Source organism: Mustela nivalis (genome assembly GCF_964662115.1).
Source record: "Mustela nivalis genome assembly, chromosome: 13".
Classification (NCBI taxonomy): Eukaryota; Metazoa; Chordata; class Mammalia; order Carnivora; family Mustelidae; genus Mustela; species Mustela nivalis.
In genome coordinates, this window is record NC_139032.1 from 46,322,279 (window position 1) to 46,334,774 (window position 12,496).

At 39.4% G+C, this 12,496-nt stretch overlaps 1 protein-coding gene across 2 annotated transcripts in view; it reads right to left on the reverse strand.

Moving 5' to 3' along the window:
* Window positions 1-3,100: 3,100 nt before the first annotated feature.
* Window positions 3,101-12,496, reverse strand: part of HACD4 (3-hydroxyacyl-CoA dehydratase 4) — a 37,860-nt gene continuing 28,464 nt past the window's right edge. Inside the window, exons 6-7 of one of the 2 annotated variants that reach the window (XM_082695379.1) lie at window positions 4,327-4,452; window positions 3,101-3,468 (exon numbers count right to left, since the gene is read on the reverse strand). In XM_082695379.1, coding sequence (XP_082551505.1) covers window positions 3,386-3,468; window positions 4,327-4,452 — 209 coding nt within the window. In that variant the 3' untranslated portion in view covers window positions 3,101-3,385. The remainder of the gene's footprint in view (window positions 3,469-4,326; window positions 4,453-12,496) is intronic. The other variant, XM_082695380.1, reaches the window with a different exon arrangement.

The following is a 12,496-nucleotide window of genomic DNA, read 5'->3' on the forward strand; positions in this document are numbered from 1 at the left end:
TAGCATATTTTCATTTTAAATCATTGATACTTTAGCACAATAAAATGTAACTGTTTTCTTTGTACATCAATAAATGTAAGATTCTCTGTGGAAATATTTCAGATACTGATATTACAGCTACATTATCTCTTGAAAGAAACACAAAGTCTTATAGGTGACAACTTGCTCAAGGTAAGCAGAATAAGGTATCCTAAAACAAAATGGTTTTTGTTGGGGGCGGGGGAGGGGGCTTCAGTTGCGATGTGGTACATTCTTTGGTTAACAAGTGTGTTTGCAGGAAGCCTAGTCAAGTTTGGTAATTTTGTGCCTTCAGTGCATCAGTCGTCCCACAAGGTGTTTCTTGAACAAAGGTAGACACTTAGGCAGCAACTAAGAATCAACTCATTCTAGCGTTATTCTGTTTACTGAACAAAAACAGAAGACCAGGATAACTGTGTGATTCTTTTTGTTTTTTTGTTTTTTTTTTTTTAAAGATTTTATTTACTTCTTTGACACACAGAGAGAGAGAGATCCCAAGTAGGCAGAGAGGCAGGCAGAGAGAGGGGGAAGCAGGCTCCCTACTGAGCAGAGAGCCCGATGTGGGGCTCGATCCCAGGACCCTGGAATCATGACCTGAGCCCAAGGCAGAGGCTTTAACCCACTGAGCCACCCAGGTGCCCCAACTGTGTGCTTCTTGAAGAGCATACTGGAGGGAAAGAAAACACATTAATATTGAATGGATACTTTTGGCAGAAGTGTTACTGCTTTTCATTCAACTATTTTGGTAACATAAAAGCCCAGGGACTTTGACTACAGGGTCTGTGTGTTGTATTTTTTAGGCAGAGTAGGCTGAATAAGGAAATTCTTCAAAGTAGTTTTCATTCAGAGCGGTTTTACCCCCCCCCCCCCCACTACCCTACCCTTTTAAGTCCCAGAGGCACTGCTGATGTTGATACTACACCTTAGCTTGGGTTACTAGGAACTTGAGGCAATGGCACTTGGCATTGAAAGGTCCCAAGAAAGTTGGTTTTGTTTGTTTGTTTGTTTGTTTTATAGAGAGGGAGAGAGAAAAGGGCTTGGGGAAGGAGAAAGAATCTTAAGTAGCTCCACACCCAGCACAGGACCCAATCTCAAGACCCTGAGCTGAAATCAAGTCAGACATTTAACCCTCCAAGCCATCGAGGTGCCCTAAGAAAGATCATTTTAAAAGTTATGTGTTATGCTTCTACAATATCTAACAGTTTGCTATTTCATCTATATTTATTATATTTGAGAAACCAAGCCTTTGACAATACTGAACAAAATGAAATAGAGATTTGATGGACATACAGTATAAGAAATCAGCCAAAAAAATCAACTTTGCAATCTGGGTAATACCAGTTAACTAGGTAGATGTTTACTTGTCTAAGTTTCTTAACCTGGGGAACATGAACTTGAGTGGAAGAGAAATGACATCCTTATGTCCACTAACCTCTAGTGAAATTTTTCTTTCAATTAAGAATACAGGAAGCCACCCACAATAATAAGCTGTGACTGTGTTTTACCAAAGGAATCACAGAGCTTTGTTACAATTGTTGCAGAGACCTGATTTTCAATCCATAATTATAAACTGTGCTTTTTATTCTAGTTTGAGAACTAGGCAGGCTCTTAAGGTAATGTGGTTTAAAAATTAAATAACAAGATTTTAATTTCTTATAATAGTCCAGTGCGAAACAGTTTCTCTAATTCTTACTCTGCAACTTTAGTGATGCACGTAATGCTTCATCAATCTACATAGCCATATTGACTGAGAGGAAGCTTGACTGAGTCACCTAAAGTTTGCAAATGGATTTTGTTCTCTTTGTACACCAAAACTTCCAGTATTTTTTAATTTTGAAAAGTAAGCTTTTTAAAAAGCTTTTTTTTGTTGTTAAAGATTTTATTTATTTATTTGACAGAGATCACAGGTAGGCAGAGAGAGGAGGAAGCAGGCTCCCTGATGAGCAGAGAGCCCGATGCGGGGCTTGATCCCAGCATCCTGGGATCACGACCTGAGCTGAAGGCAGAGGCTTAACCCACTGAGCCACCCAGGTGCCCCTACATTTTGTTTTTAAAGATCTATTTGAAAGGGGGAGGGGTAGAGGGAGAGGAACTAGTAGACTTCCTACTGAGCAGGGAGCCCAATACGGGGCTCGATCCCAGGACCCTGAGATCAGGACCTGAGCCAAAGATGCTTAACCAACTGAGCTACCCAGGCACCCCTATTTATTTTTTTAGAGGTGGGGGGAGAGAGCGAGAGAAGCAAACTCCCCACCGAGTACAGAGCCCCATGTGCAGACTGACCGCAAAACTTTGAAACCACAACCTGAGCCATCGGATGCTTAACTGACTGAACCCCCCAGGTACCTCAAAATGTAGCTTTTTAGAAGGGTAATTTTAAGTATTTTAAAATCCCAAAGAGGATACTAAATTTACAAAGATATCTATTATCTTTACCTAGTTACCAATTTTTTTGTGACTATATTTTACTGCCTGGTTTTTATGTCATAAAATATTTAGTAACCTTTTTATGTAATTATTGGATAATAGGATTCTAGACTCCTTTCAAGAAAAGTGAATGTATACTGATGATACAGAAGTGATATTAGTCAGTTTTCAAAACTCTGTGAGTTATGTGACATAGTAATTAGCAACAACAATTCAATAGTAAACTGAAACATCACTAGTTAACTGCTTTGTCTCCTTTAAAATAATTTACTCTAGACTTTTACCCTTTGTCTCCCTGTAAGGTAAGTAACATGGCCTGATTTCAACCTCCGCCCCAGAAAAGGAATATGGATCAAATAAATATTTGTATATTTACCAAAGATCCATTTCTGTTTTCATCAGTCTCCTCTTTTAAGGCATCAAAGTCCAAATATTAATGAATACTTTCTCAGGGCTTGGAAAATGTAGAATTTTCTCAGCATGTCTAATGTGTAAAATGGGGATGAGCCCTGGCGAGGGTGACATCTGTCTATAAAATGTTATTCTAGACAACTGTGGAACATATTTCACATTGTTGCCCTCCCATGGAGTTACTATTTGCAAACTCCAAAGTGTAAAGAAAAAGATGTAAACAGATAAAATCCCAGCTAACAACTTTGGTTTCTCAATTTCATTGAATCCATTCCAGTGAATCTATTTCTCATTTGCCTTACAGGAAAAGAATCAATGTAAAGTTACTTGTCTAAAATCCACAGCTTTGGTAAAGTAGGTTGTGTGGAACATGCGTTTTGAAAACATACGAGGATAAGAGTGCTGCGATCTGCCTCAAGCTCAAGGAGAAGGCGGTCGTCGCGGAGCCGTGTCCAGTAGCAGGTATTTTTCCAGCAGGCTGCTTCCTGTGTTGTTCGTTGCAGCTGAGTCCACAAGCCTGTCCTGTGCTTCACATTTTCTTTTTCTTAAAGGGAAAGACTCCGAGGATGTCTCTTCTTTCCGAGTAAAGATAGCTGTAGGTATAATACATGCCTAACACGGGGAAGGAAGTGGCAAGAGTAAGTCAGGTTGATTAACCCTTTCTCTGGAAAGAACCATGGTTTTAAAATATAGTCAGAGTGCTGCTTGGAGTCTAAGGACAAGACACTTGCATGGGAGACTCAAAGGACCATTTAAACAAGAGGCCAGGAAAGGGAAGTAAAGCGAACTCCTCTACGCTCCTATTTTGTTTAAGGCAAGAAATTAACGTTTCCCTTTCTGGAGGGCGGCGCTCTCTACCAGCCCTGAAGTTTCACATCTGTCTTCTTCCTGATGCATTGTTCCTATCTGTCTGACGATGACTCTACACCAACTACCATGGGGATTTGTGAAGGTCAGAGCTGCAGAAAGTGAGATGTAATCAGAGAAGTCCTTTGCCAATTAAATTTTCTTGACTCTTAAGTTTTTGTTCCACACATTTCTCTTGTGTTTTTAGCACCTACTCCCACGTGCCTGCTGGGAAATGCTAGCACAAAAACCAAACAAACAGGAAACAAATAGATATAAATGGGAAAACCAGAAATGGCCCAACCTGCTTAGTTTGATATCTAGGTTTTCTCTGTAGATCCCTATATCCAGAGTCAAATTTCTAGATTTCCTACACAATACAGGTACTTTACCTGCTTGTAAACCTATTCTTTATACAGTGAAACAGTGACATACTTGATCTTGTGATACCCTGCGAAAAGCATTATAACTTCTAGGTGCTTTACTAACAAGGTCTAATTCACCGTGCTGGGTGTCCTCCGCTATTTCTCCCGTGTTCAGACCTTTCTGTTAAAGTAGATAGTAGCATAAACCAGAAAGCACAGGAAGAATGCAGAAACAAAACAAAACAGAAAAGCCACTTACCTATAAAGAGCATCATGAGATATATTTTCAGCACGTATGGGAAATAGATTGATAAATCAAAGGGCAGCTTTGTGGAGTAAGTGCCAAATGATTCAAAATAAGGCAGCGACTGATAGATGGCAAATGCTGTTTAAAGAACAGAGAAGGAATTGTGAAAGTTTCCCCTTATACTGCTACAGGGATGTGTATATATAAATGTCTACAGAGCTCAAGGATATTTTGAATTTTATAATAACGGTTTTGACAGATGCTGAATCCTTTAGCTAAAGCTAGAGCTGAGTCAACTGGCAAGGCTGTTAGGCAGTGTGACTTGAACTTATATCCATTTTATACTTGGTTATACCTACAGAGAAATAATTTGTTTCTTAGAATGGTATCCCCCAATAGATATCCCCTTCTCACAAAGAGACAAATGAATTTGAAAAATGCTGCACAGTTCCTTCTTAGAGTTTCAAAACACATTAGTACAGTAGAGATTCTGAAAAGTTCTGCAGGAAAGAAACTGGTTTTCCTCTACAGTTTCTCAGTGTAACTGGCCTTGGGGGGGGCTCCTTCTCCCCCCAAGGGGAGAATTTAAAGAATGCTGAGGAACTCTGGGAGAAATGTTAGCCAAAACATTTTGAGGGGGGAGGCTGGTGTCAGAGAAAAAGATACAGAGGTTCAGAGAGTCAGGGGAAGATGGAGGAGGAGGAGGATGCTGAGCTCACCTCATCCCATGGACACCCCAAGATAACAGATATACAGGTACATCTATACAACTCTGAAAACAACCTGAAGACACACCAGACCTTCCACAGCTAGCTGCAGAGAGAATGTCACATGGAAAAGGGTAGGAGGTGTGGAGTTGTGGTTGGTGCCCTGGTCAGACTAACCACAAAAGGGAGGGACACCACAAGCCTGAAGAAGCCAGGGAATCACACCCCACACCAGAGACGCCTGGCATTGGGGAAATCTGCACTGGGAACAGGAGTCCCTATAACATCTGGCTTTGAAAACCAGTAGGGCTTATCTTTGGGAGCCTTAGAAATCAGCAGGATACAAGGTTAGTAGAAGGAAGGAAATAGAGACTAAGAAAAAAAGAAAAGACCAGTGAAACTAAGAGCTGGTTCTTTGAAAAGATAAAATTAATGAAACTCTAGCCATGCTCATCAAGAAAAAAGGAGAGGACCAAAATAAAATCAGAATCAAAGCAGCATAAATAATAACTGCTATATATAAATACAAAAGATTGTAAGACTTATGAAAATTGATATGCCAACAAATTGGGCAACTTAAAAAAATCTGAATAGACTAATACTTAGTAACAAAGTTGAACTGATATTTTAAAAAGTCCCAACAAAAGTCCAGGACCAGATGGATTTATAGGTGAATTCTAACAAACATTGAAGTTTATACCTATTCATGGCAATTTATTCCAATAAATAGAAGAGGAAGGGAAGCTTCCAAATATATTCTATAAGGCCAGTGTTACCCTGATAATCAAAACCAGTCAAAGACACTACCCCCACCCCCCCAAAATATAGGCTATCATCCATAATGAACATAGATGCAAAAATCTTCAACAAATTAGCAAACACTTATTCAATAATCTTTCCCATGATTAAGTGGGATTGATTATGAGGATGCAAGGGTGATTCAATATTTGCAAATCAGTGTGATATACCATCATCAACAAAACAAAGGATAAAATCCATGATCCGTAAATGAAGAAAAAGCATTTGATAAAATTCAGTATCTACTCATGATAAAAACTCAACCACGTGGGTTTAGAGGAACCATTCCTCAACATAATAAAGGGTATATATAAAAAGCCTAAGCTAACACCATACTCAGTGCTAAAAAGTTCTAGCTCCAGCAATCAGATAAGAAAGTAAGAGGCATCCAGATTGGCAAGGAAGAAGTTAAACTTACTGCACATGACATGACACTATATGTAAAAAATCCTAAAGATGTCACACACACACACAAAAAAAAAAACCCTCTTAGTACAAATGCAGTAAAGTTGCAGGATACAAAACTAACATCTAGAAATCAGCTGCATTCCTATACACTAATAACAAAGCAGTGGAGAAATTAAGAAAACAACAATCCCATTAACAATTGCACCAAAAAGAATAAAATACTTAAGAATAAACTTAACCTAGACGGTGAAAGACCTATACTCTGAAAACTCTAAGACACTGATGAAAGAAACTGAAGACAACACAAATGGAAAGATACGCCATGCCCATGAATTGAAAGAACATCACTAAAATGTCCATATTACCCAAAGCAAACTATAGATTCAGTACAATCCGTATCAAAATACCAATAGCATTTTCCATAAAATTAGAACAAATAATCCTAAAGTTGGTACAGAATCACAAAAGACCTGGGGGCGCCTGGGTGGCTCAGTTGGTTAAGCATACAAATCTTGATCTCCACTTGGGTCTTGATCTCAGGGATGTGAGTTCAAGCCCTGCCCTGGGCTCCACAATGGACATGGAGCCTACTTTAAAAAGGCGGGGGGGGGGGGGCACCTGGGTGGCTCAGTAGGTTAAGCCACTGCCTTCGGCTCAGGTCATGATCCCAGAATCCTGGGATCGAGTCCCGTGTTGGGCTCTCTGCTCAACAAGGAGCCTGCTTCCCTCTCTCTCTCTCTCTGCCTGCCTCTCTGTCTACTTGTGATTTCTGTCTGTCAAATAAACAAATAAAATCTTTAAAAAAAAAAAAAAGACATATAGATTAATGGAATGGGATAGGGAGCCAAAAAATAAACCCATACCTATTTATCTTGTCATAACAAAGAAGGTAAGAATATACAATGGGGGAAAGATAGTCTCTTCAATAAATGATGCTGGGAAAACTGAATAGCCACATTCAAAAGAAAAACTAGACTCCTTATGCCAAAATACACAAAAATAAGCTCAATGGATTAAAGACCTAAACCTGAAACCATAAAATTCCTAGAAGAAAACAGGCAGCACACTCTTGAATATTTCCCTTAACAACATATTTATGGACAGCTCTCCTCAGGAAAGGGAAACGGAAGCAATATTAAACTATTAGGACTACACCAAAATAAAATTTTGCACAATGAAGGAAACCAACACAACAAAAATGCAACCTACTGAGTTGAAGATACTTGCAAATTATTTATCTTATAAAGCGTTAATATTCAAAATATATGAAGAACTTATACAATACCAAAACCACAATTTAATTGGAAAATGTACAGATGACATGAACATACATTTCTCTGAAGAAGGCATAAGATGTTCAACACCACTAATCATCTCAGAAATGCAAATCAAAATCACAAAGAGATACCACCTCACACTTGTCAAACAAGTGTTGGCAAGGATATGGAGAAAAGGAAACCCTCTAGCTTCTAGTGTTGATAGGAATGTAAATGGGTGCAGTCACTGTGGAGAACAGTAAGGAGGGGGTGGGAGGCTGGGAGAACCAGGTGGTAGGTATTAGGAAGGTCACGTATTGCATGGAGCACTGGGTGGGTGCAAAAAACAATGAATACTGTTAGGCTGAAAAGAAATTAAAAAAAAACAGTAAGGAGGTTTAAAAATGTATTGGAGAGGGACTGCATGGAGCACTGGGTGTGGTGCAAAAATAATGAATACTGTTACACTGAAAAATTTAAAAAAAACATATATCCTACTCAAAAAAAAATACACAAACACACACACACACACACACACACACACACACACACACACACACACGTCTATCTCCCATATGATCCAGTAATTCCAAAACAGTTTTTACCTAAAGAAAACAAAACCATTAATTCAAGAAGATACATGATTTACAATAGCCAAGATATGGAAGCAACCCAAGTGTCCATCACTAGTTGAATGGATTAGATGTGGTGTGTACACACGCACCACACACACACATAAATATATATAACGGAATATTAGCCATAAAAAAGGAGATGTTATCATTTGCAAGAACATGGTGGGATCTAGAGGATATTATGCTAAGTGAAATAAGATACAGAAAGACAAATGCCATATGGTTTCATTTATATATGGAATCTAAAAAACAAAAGAAAAAAAAGGAGAAATAGATCCATAAATATAGAGAACTAATGGTTGCTACAGAGGAGGGGTTGGGGGGCTTGGGCAAAATGGGTGAAGGGGAGTGGGAGATAAAAGCTTCCAATTATGGAATCAGTGAGTCACAAGGCTAAAAGGTAAAAGATAGGGAATCTAATCAATAGCATTGTCAGTGTTGTATGGTAAGAGATGGTAGCTGCATTTGTGGTGAGCATTCTGTAACAGAGTTGTTGAAGTGCTATGTTGTACACCTGAAACTAATGTAACATTGTGTGTCACTATAGTTCAAAAAAAAAAAAAAAAATCAGTGGGGCTTAACTCCAGGAATGTTAAGAATCAGTAGGCTTAATGCCGGGAGAGCCAGAGGGCAATAGGAAACTGAGTCCCCTCACTTAAGAACCCAACATAGGGGCACCTGGGTGGCTCAGTGGGTTAAAGCCTCTGCCTTCGGCCCAGGTCATGATCCCAGGGTCCTGGGATCGAGCCCCGCATCTGGCTCTCTGATCAGCAGGGAGTGTGCTTCCCTTCCTCTCTCTCTGCCTGCCTCTCTGCCTACTTGTGACCTCTGTCTGTCAAATAAATAAAGAAAATCTTTAAAAAAAAAAAAAAAAAAAGAACCCAACATAATAAGTAACTTGGCGGAGACACAGCGCAGAAGCAGCAGTTTGCAAAGTGCCTGGGGTATGTGTAAAGAAAATTTATTGACTAGTCTTGGGTTGTGTGCTGGAAAGGCAAGGATCTTCAGATTTCTTTGGGAACAAAAGTGCTGACAGGTGCCATTTCTCTTCCCCTCTCCCAGCCTAGATGGCTAGTCACTTAGGGGAGCCAGTGCTACCACTATCTTGCTAGCACCATGTGACTGACCTGACCTATTCAACCTGCCCCCTTGAGCAGGCAACCCTCAAAGGGGCTCATGCCTCCCACACACTGCAGAAAGCCCTGGCAGGGACAAAGCTACTCCAAAATGACTCCTTCCCTGGGGAGGGAAGAAATAAGCCCCACAAATCAGTGCACCCACAGTTTCAGCAGCCTAGGCTCTTAGCTGGCTGTGTAGGGAATAAAACCTCTGCTTTGGTGGAACAGAAGATGTGGCAGCAAAGCTAACTGAAGACACCTTGGCTGACTGCTGGTCTTCCCACCAACTAGTCACAGAGGCCTCAAACAGCCCTCTCAACAGTGTAAGGACCAAACCTTGCCCAGTGTGCCTACAGCAGGCAAAGTGGGTCATGGCAACTGGCTGAACTGAAAGCAACTGTGGTTCAGCCATAACAGTGGGGCATGTTTAGCCCACACAGTGGATATTCCCAAAGTGCCTGATTTTGAAGACCAAGAGGAAGGTGTGCTACAGGGCTCCACAGGGCGCCTTCAACATAAGGCCACTACTTTCAAGACCAGGAGACATAGCTAACTCACCTACTATACAAAAACAAACACAGAGTTAGACAAAATGAGGAGACAGAGGAATATGGCCCAAATGAAAGAACAGAATCACAGTAGAAGAGCTAAATGAAATAAACAACCAATGTGCCTGATAAAGAGTTCCAAGTAATGGTCATAAAGATACTCACTGAATGTGAAAAAAGAGTGGATGATCTCAGTCAGAACTTCAACAAAGAAAAAATACAGAGCTGAAGAAGTCAAAAAATGAAATAAATACACCGGAAGGAATCAAGAGCAGATCAGAGGATGCAGAAGAACAGATCAACAATCTGGAAGACAGGGTAATGGAAAGTAATCAAAGTGAACAGCAAAAACAAAAAAATTAAGAAAAGAGTTCAGTAAAGGGAACTCAACAACTTTGTGACAAGTAACAACGTTCACATTATAGGGATCCCAGAAGAGAAAGAGAGAGAAGGGAGTAGATAACTTACTTGAAGAAATAACTGAAAACTTCCCTACTCTGGGAAAGAAAAGATCTATCCATCACATTTCAGGAAGCACAAAGAGCTCCTAGCAAGATAAATCTAAGGAGGTCCATAGCAAGACACATAATAAATAAAATGGCAAGAAGTGATATAGAGGGAGTTTTCAAAGCAGCAAGAGAAAAAACCATTACCCACAGGGAAATCCCCTATGGCTATCAGCTGATTTTTTCAGCAGAAACTTTGCAGGCCAGAAGGGAGTGCCATAATTAGACCAGAGGGCCCTAACAGATATATACAGAACATTCCATTAAAACAAAACAAAACAAAACAAAACCCAACCAAAAATCCTCAATGTGCATTCTTTTAAAATGCACACAGAACATTCTCCAGGATACATCAAACGTTAGGCCATAACACAAGTCTCAAAATTTTTTTTAAAGAGACTGAAGTCCTATCAAGCATTTTTTCAACCATGACAATATAAAACTAGAAATTAATTATAAGAAAAACTGGAAAGGATACAAATACATGAAGGCTAAACAACATGCTATTAAACAATGAATACATCAACAAAGAAATCAGAGAAAATTTAAAAAAAATACATGGAGACAAATGAAAATGGAAACATTGCAGTGAGAATCTTTGGGATGTGGCAAAAGCAGTCCTAAGAAGGAAGTTTATAGCAATACAGGCCTATCTCAACAAACAATATGACTCTCAAACAATCTAAACTTATACCTCAAGGAGCTGGAAAAAGAACAAAACCCAAAGTTCGCAGAAAGTAGAAGGAAGGAAATAATAAAGACTATAGTAGAATTAATTGAAAAACTAAAAAAATAAAAACAAAAAACCCAGATCAATGAAACCAAGAACTGGCCCTTTGAAATAACCAAAATTGGTAATTCTTTAGCCAGACTCATCAGAAAAAAGAGAACTAAAATAAAATTAAAAATGAAGAAATGATAGCAGAGAAATACAAAGGATTATAAGAGAATATGATGAAAAATATATGCCGACAAATTGGACAACCTAGAAGAAACAGATAATCCTAATATACATCTCCCAAAAGTGATTCAGGGATGCCTGGGTGGCTAAGTCATTAAGCATCTGCCTTTGGCTCAGATGATCCTGGGGTCCTGGGATCGAGCCCCGCATCAGGCTCCCTGCTAAGCAGGAAGCCTCCCTCTCCCACTCCTCCTGTGTGTGTTCTCTCTCTGTGTCTCTCTGTGTTAAATAAAATCTTAAAAAAAAAAAAAGTGATTCAGGAAGAAATAGAAAATTTGACCAGACCAGTCACTAGTAAAGAAACTGAATCTGTAATCTAAAACTCCCAACAAACAACAGTCTGGGACCATAACAGCCTCAGAGGTGAATTCTACCAAACATTTAAAGAATTATTCCAAAAAACAGAACAGGAAGGGAAACTTCCAAATTCATTCTATAAGGCCATCATTTCCCTGATTTCAAAACCAAAGACACTGTTAAACTAAAACAAAAACAAAACCCTACACCCCAGTATGATGAACATAGTGCAAAAACCCTCAACAAAATATTAGCAAACTGTACACAACAATACATTAAAAAGATCATTCACCACAAACAAGTGAGATTTATTCCAGTGATGCAAGGGTGATTAAATATTTGCAAATGAGTCAATGTGATATATCACACTGACAAAAGGAAACACAAAACCTATAGGACAATTTCAATAGATGTAGAAAAAGCATTTGACAAAATACAGCATCCATTCATGATTAAAAACTCTACTAATGAAATGGGTTCAAAGGGAACATACCTCAACATAATAAAGGCCATATATGAAAAACCCACAGCTAACATACTCAGTGCTTAAGAAACACGGGTTTTTCCCTAAGATCAGGAACAAGACAAGGATGTCCACTCTCACCACTTTAACTCAACAGAGTACTAGAAGTCCTAGCTGCAGCAATCACACAAGAAAGAGCAGTTTCCAGGGTGCCTGGGTGGCTCAGTGGGTTAAGCCTCTGCCTTCGGCTCAGGTCATGATCTCGGGTTCCTGGGATCGAGTCTCGCAATGGGCTCTCTGCTCGGCAGGGAGCCTGCTTCCTCCCCCCTCTCTCTCTCTACCTGCCTCTCTGCCTACTTGTGATCTCTGTCAAATAAATAAATAAAATCTTAAAAAAACAAAAAAAGGAGCAGTTTCCAAATTGGCAAGGAAGAAGTTAAGCTAACAATATTTGCAGATGACATGCTACACCACATACAGAAAAC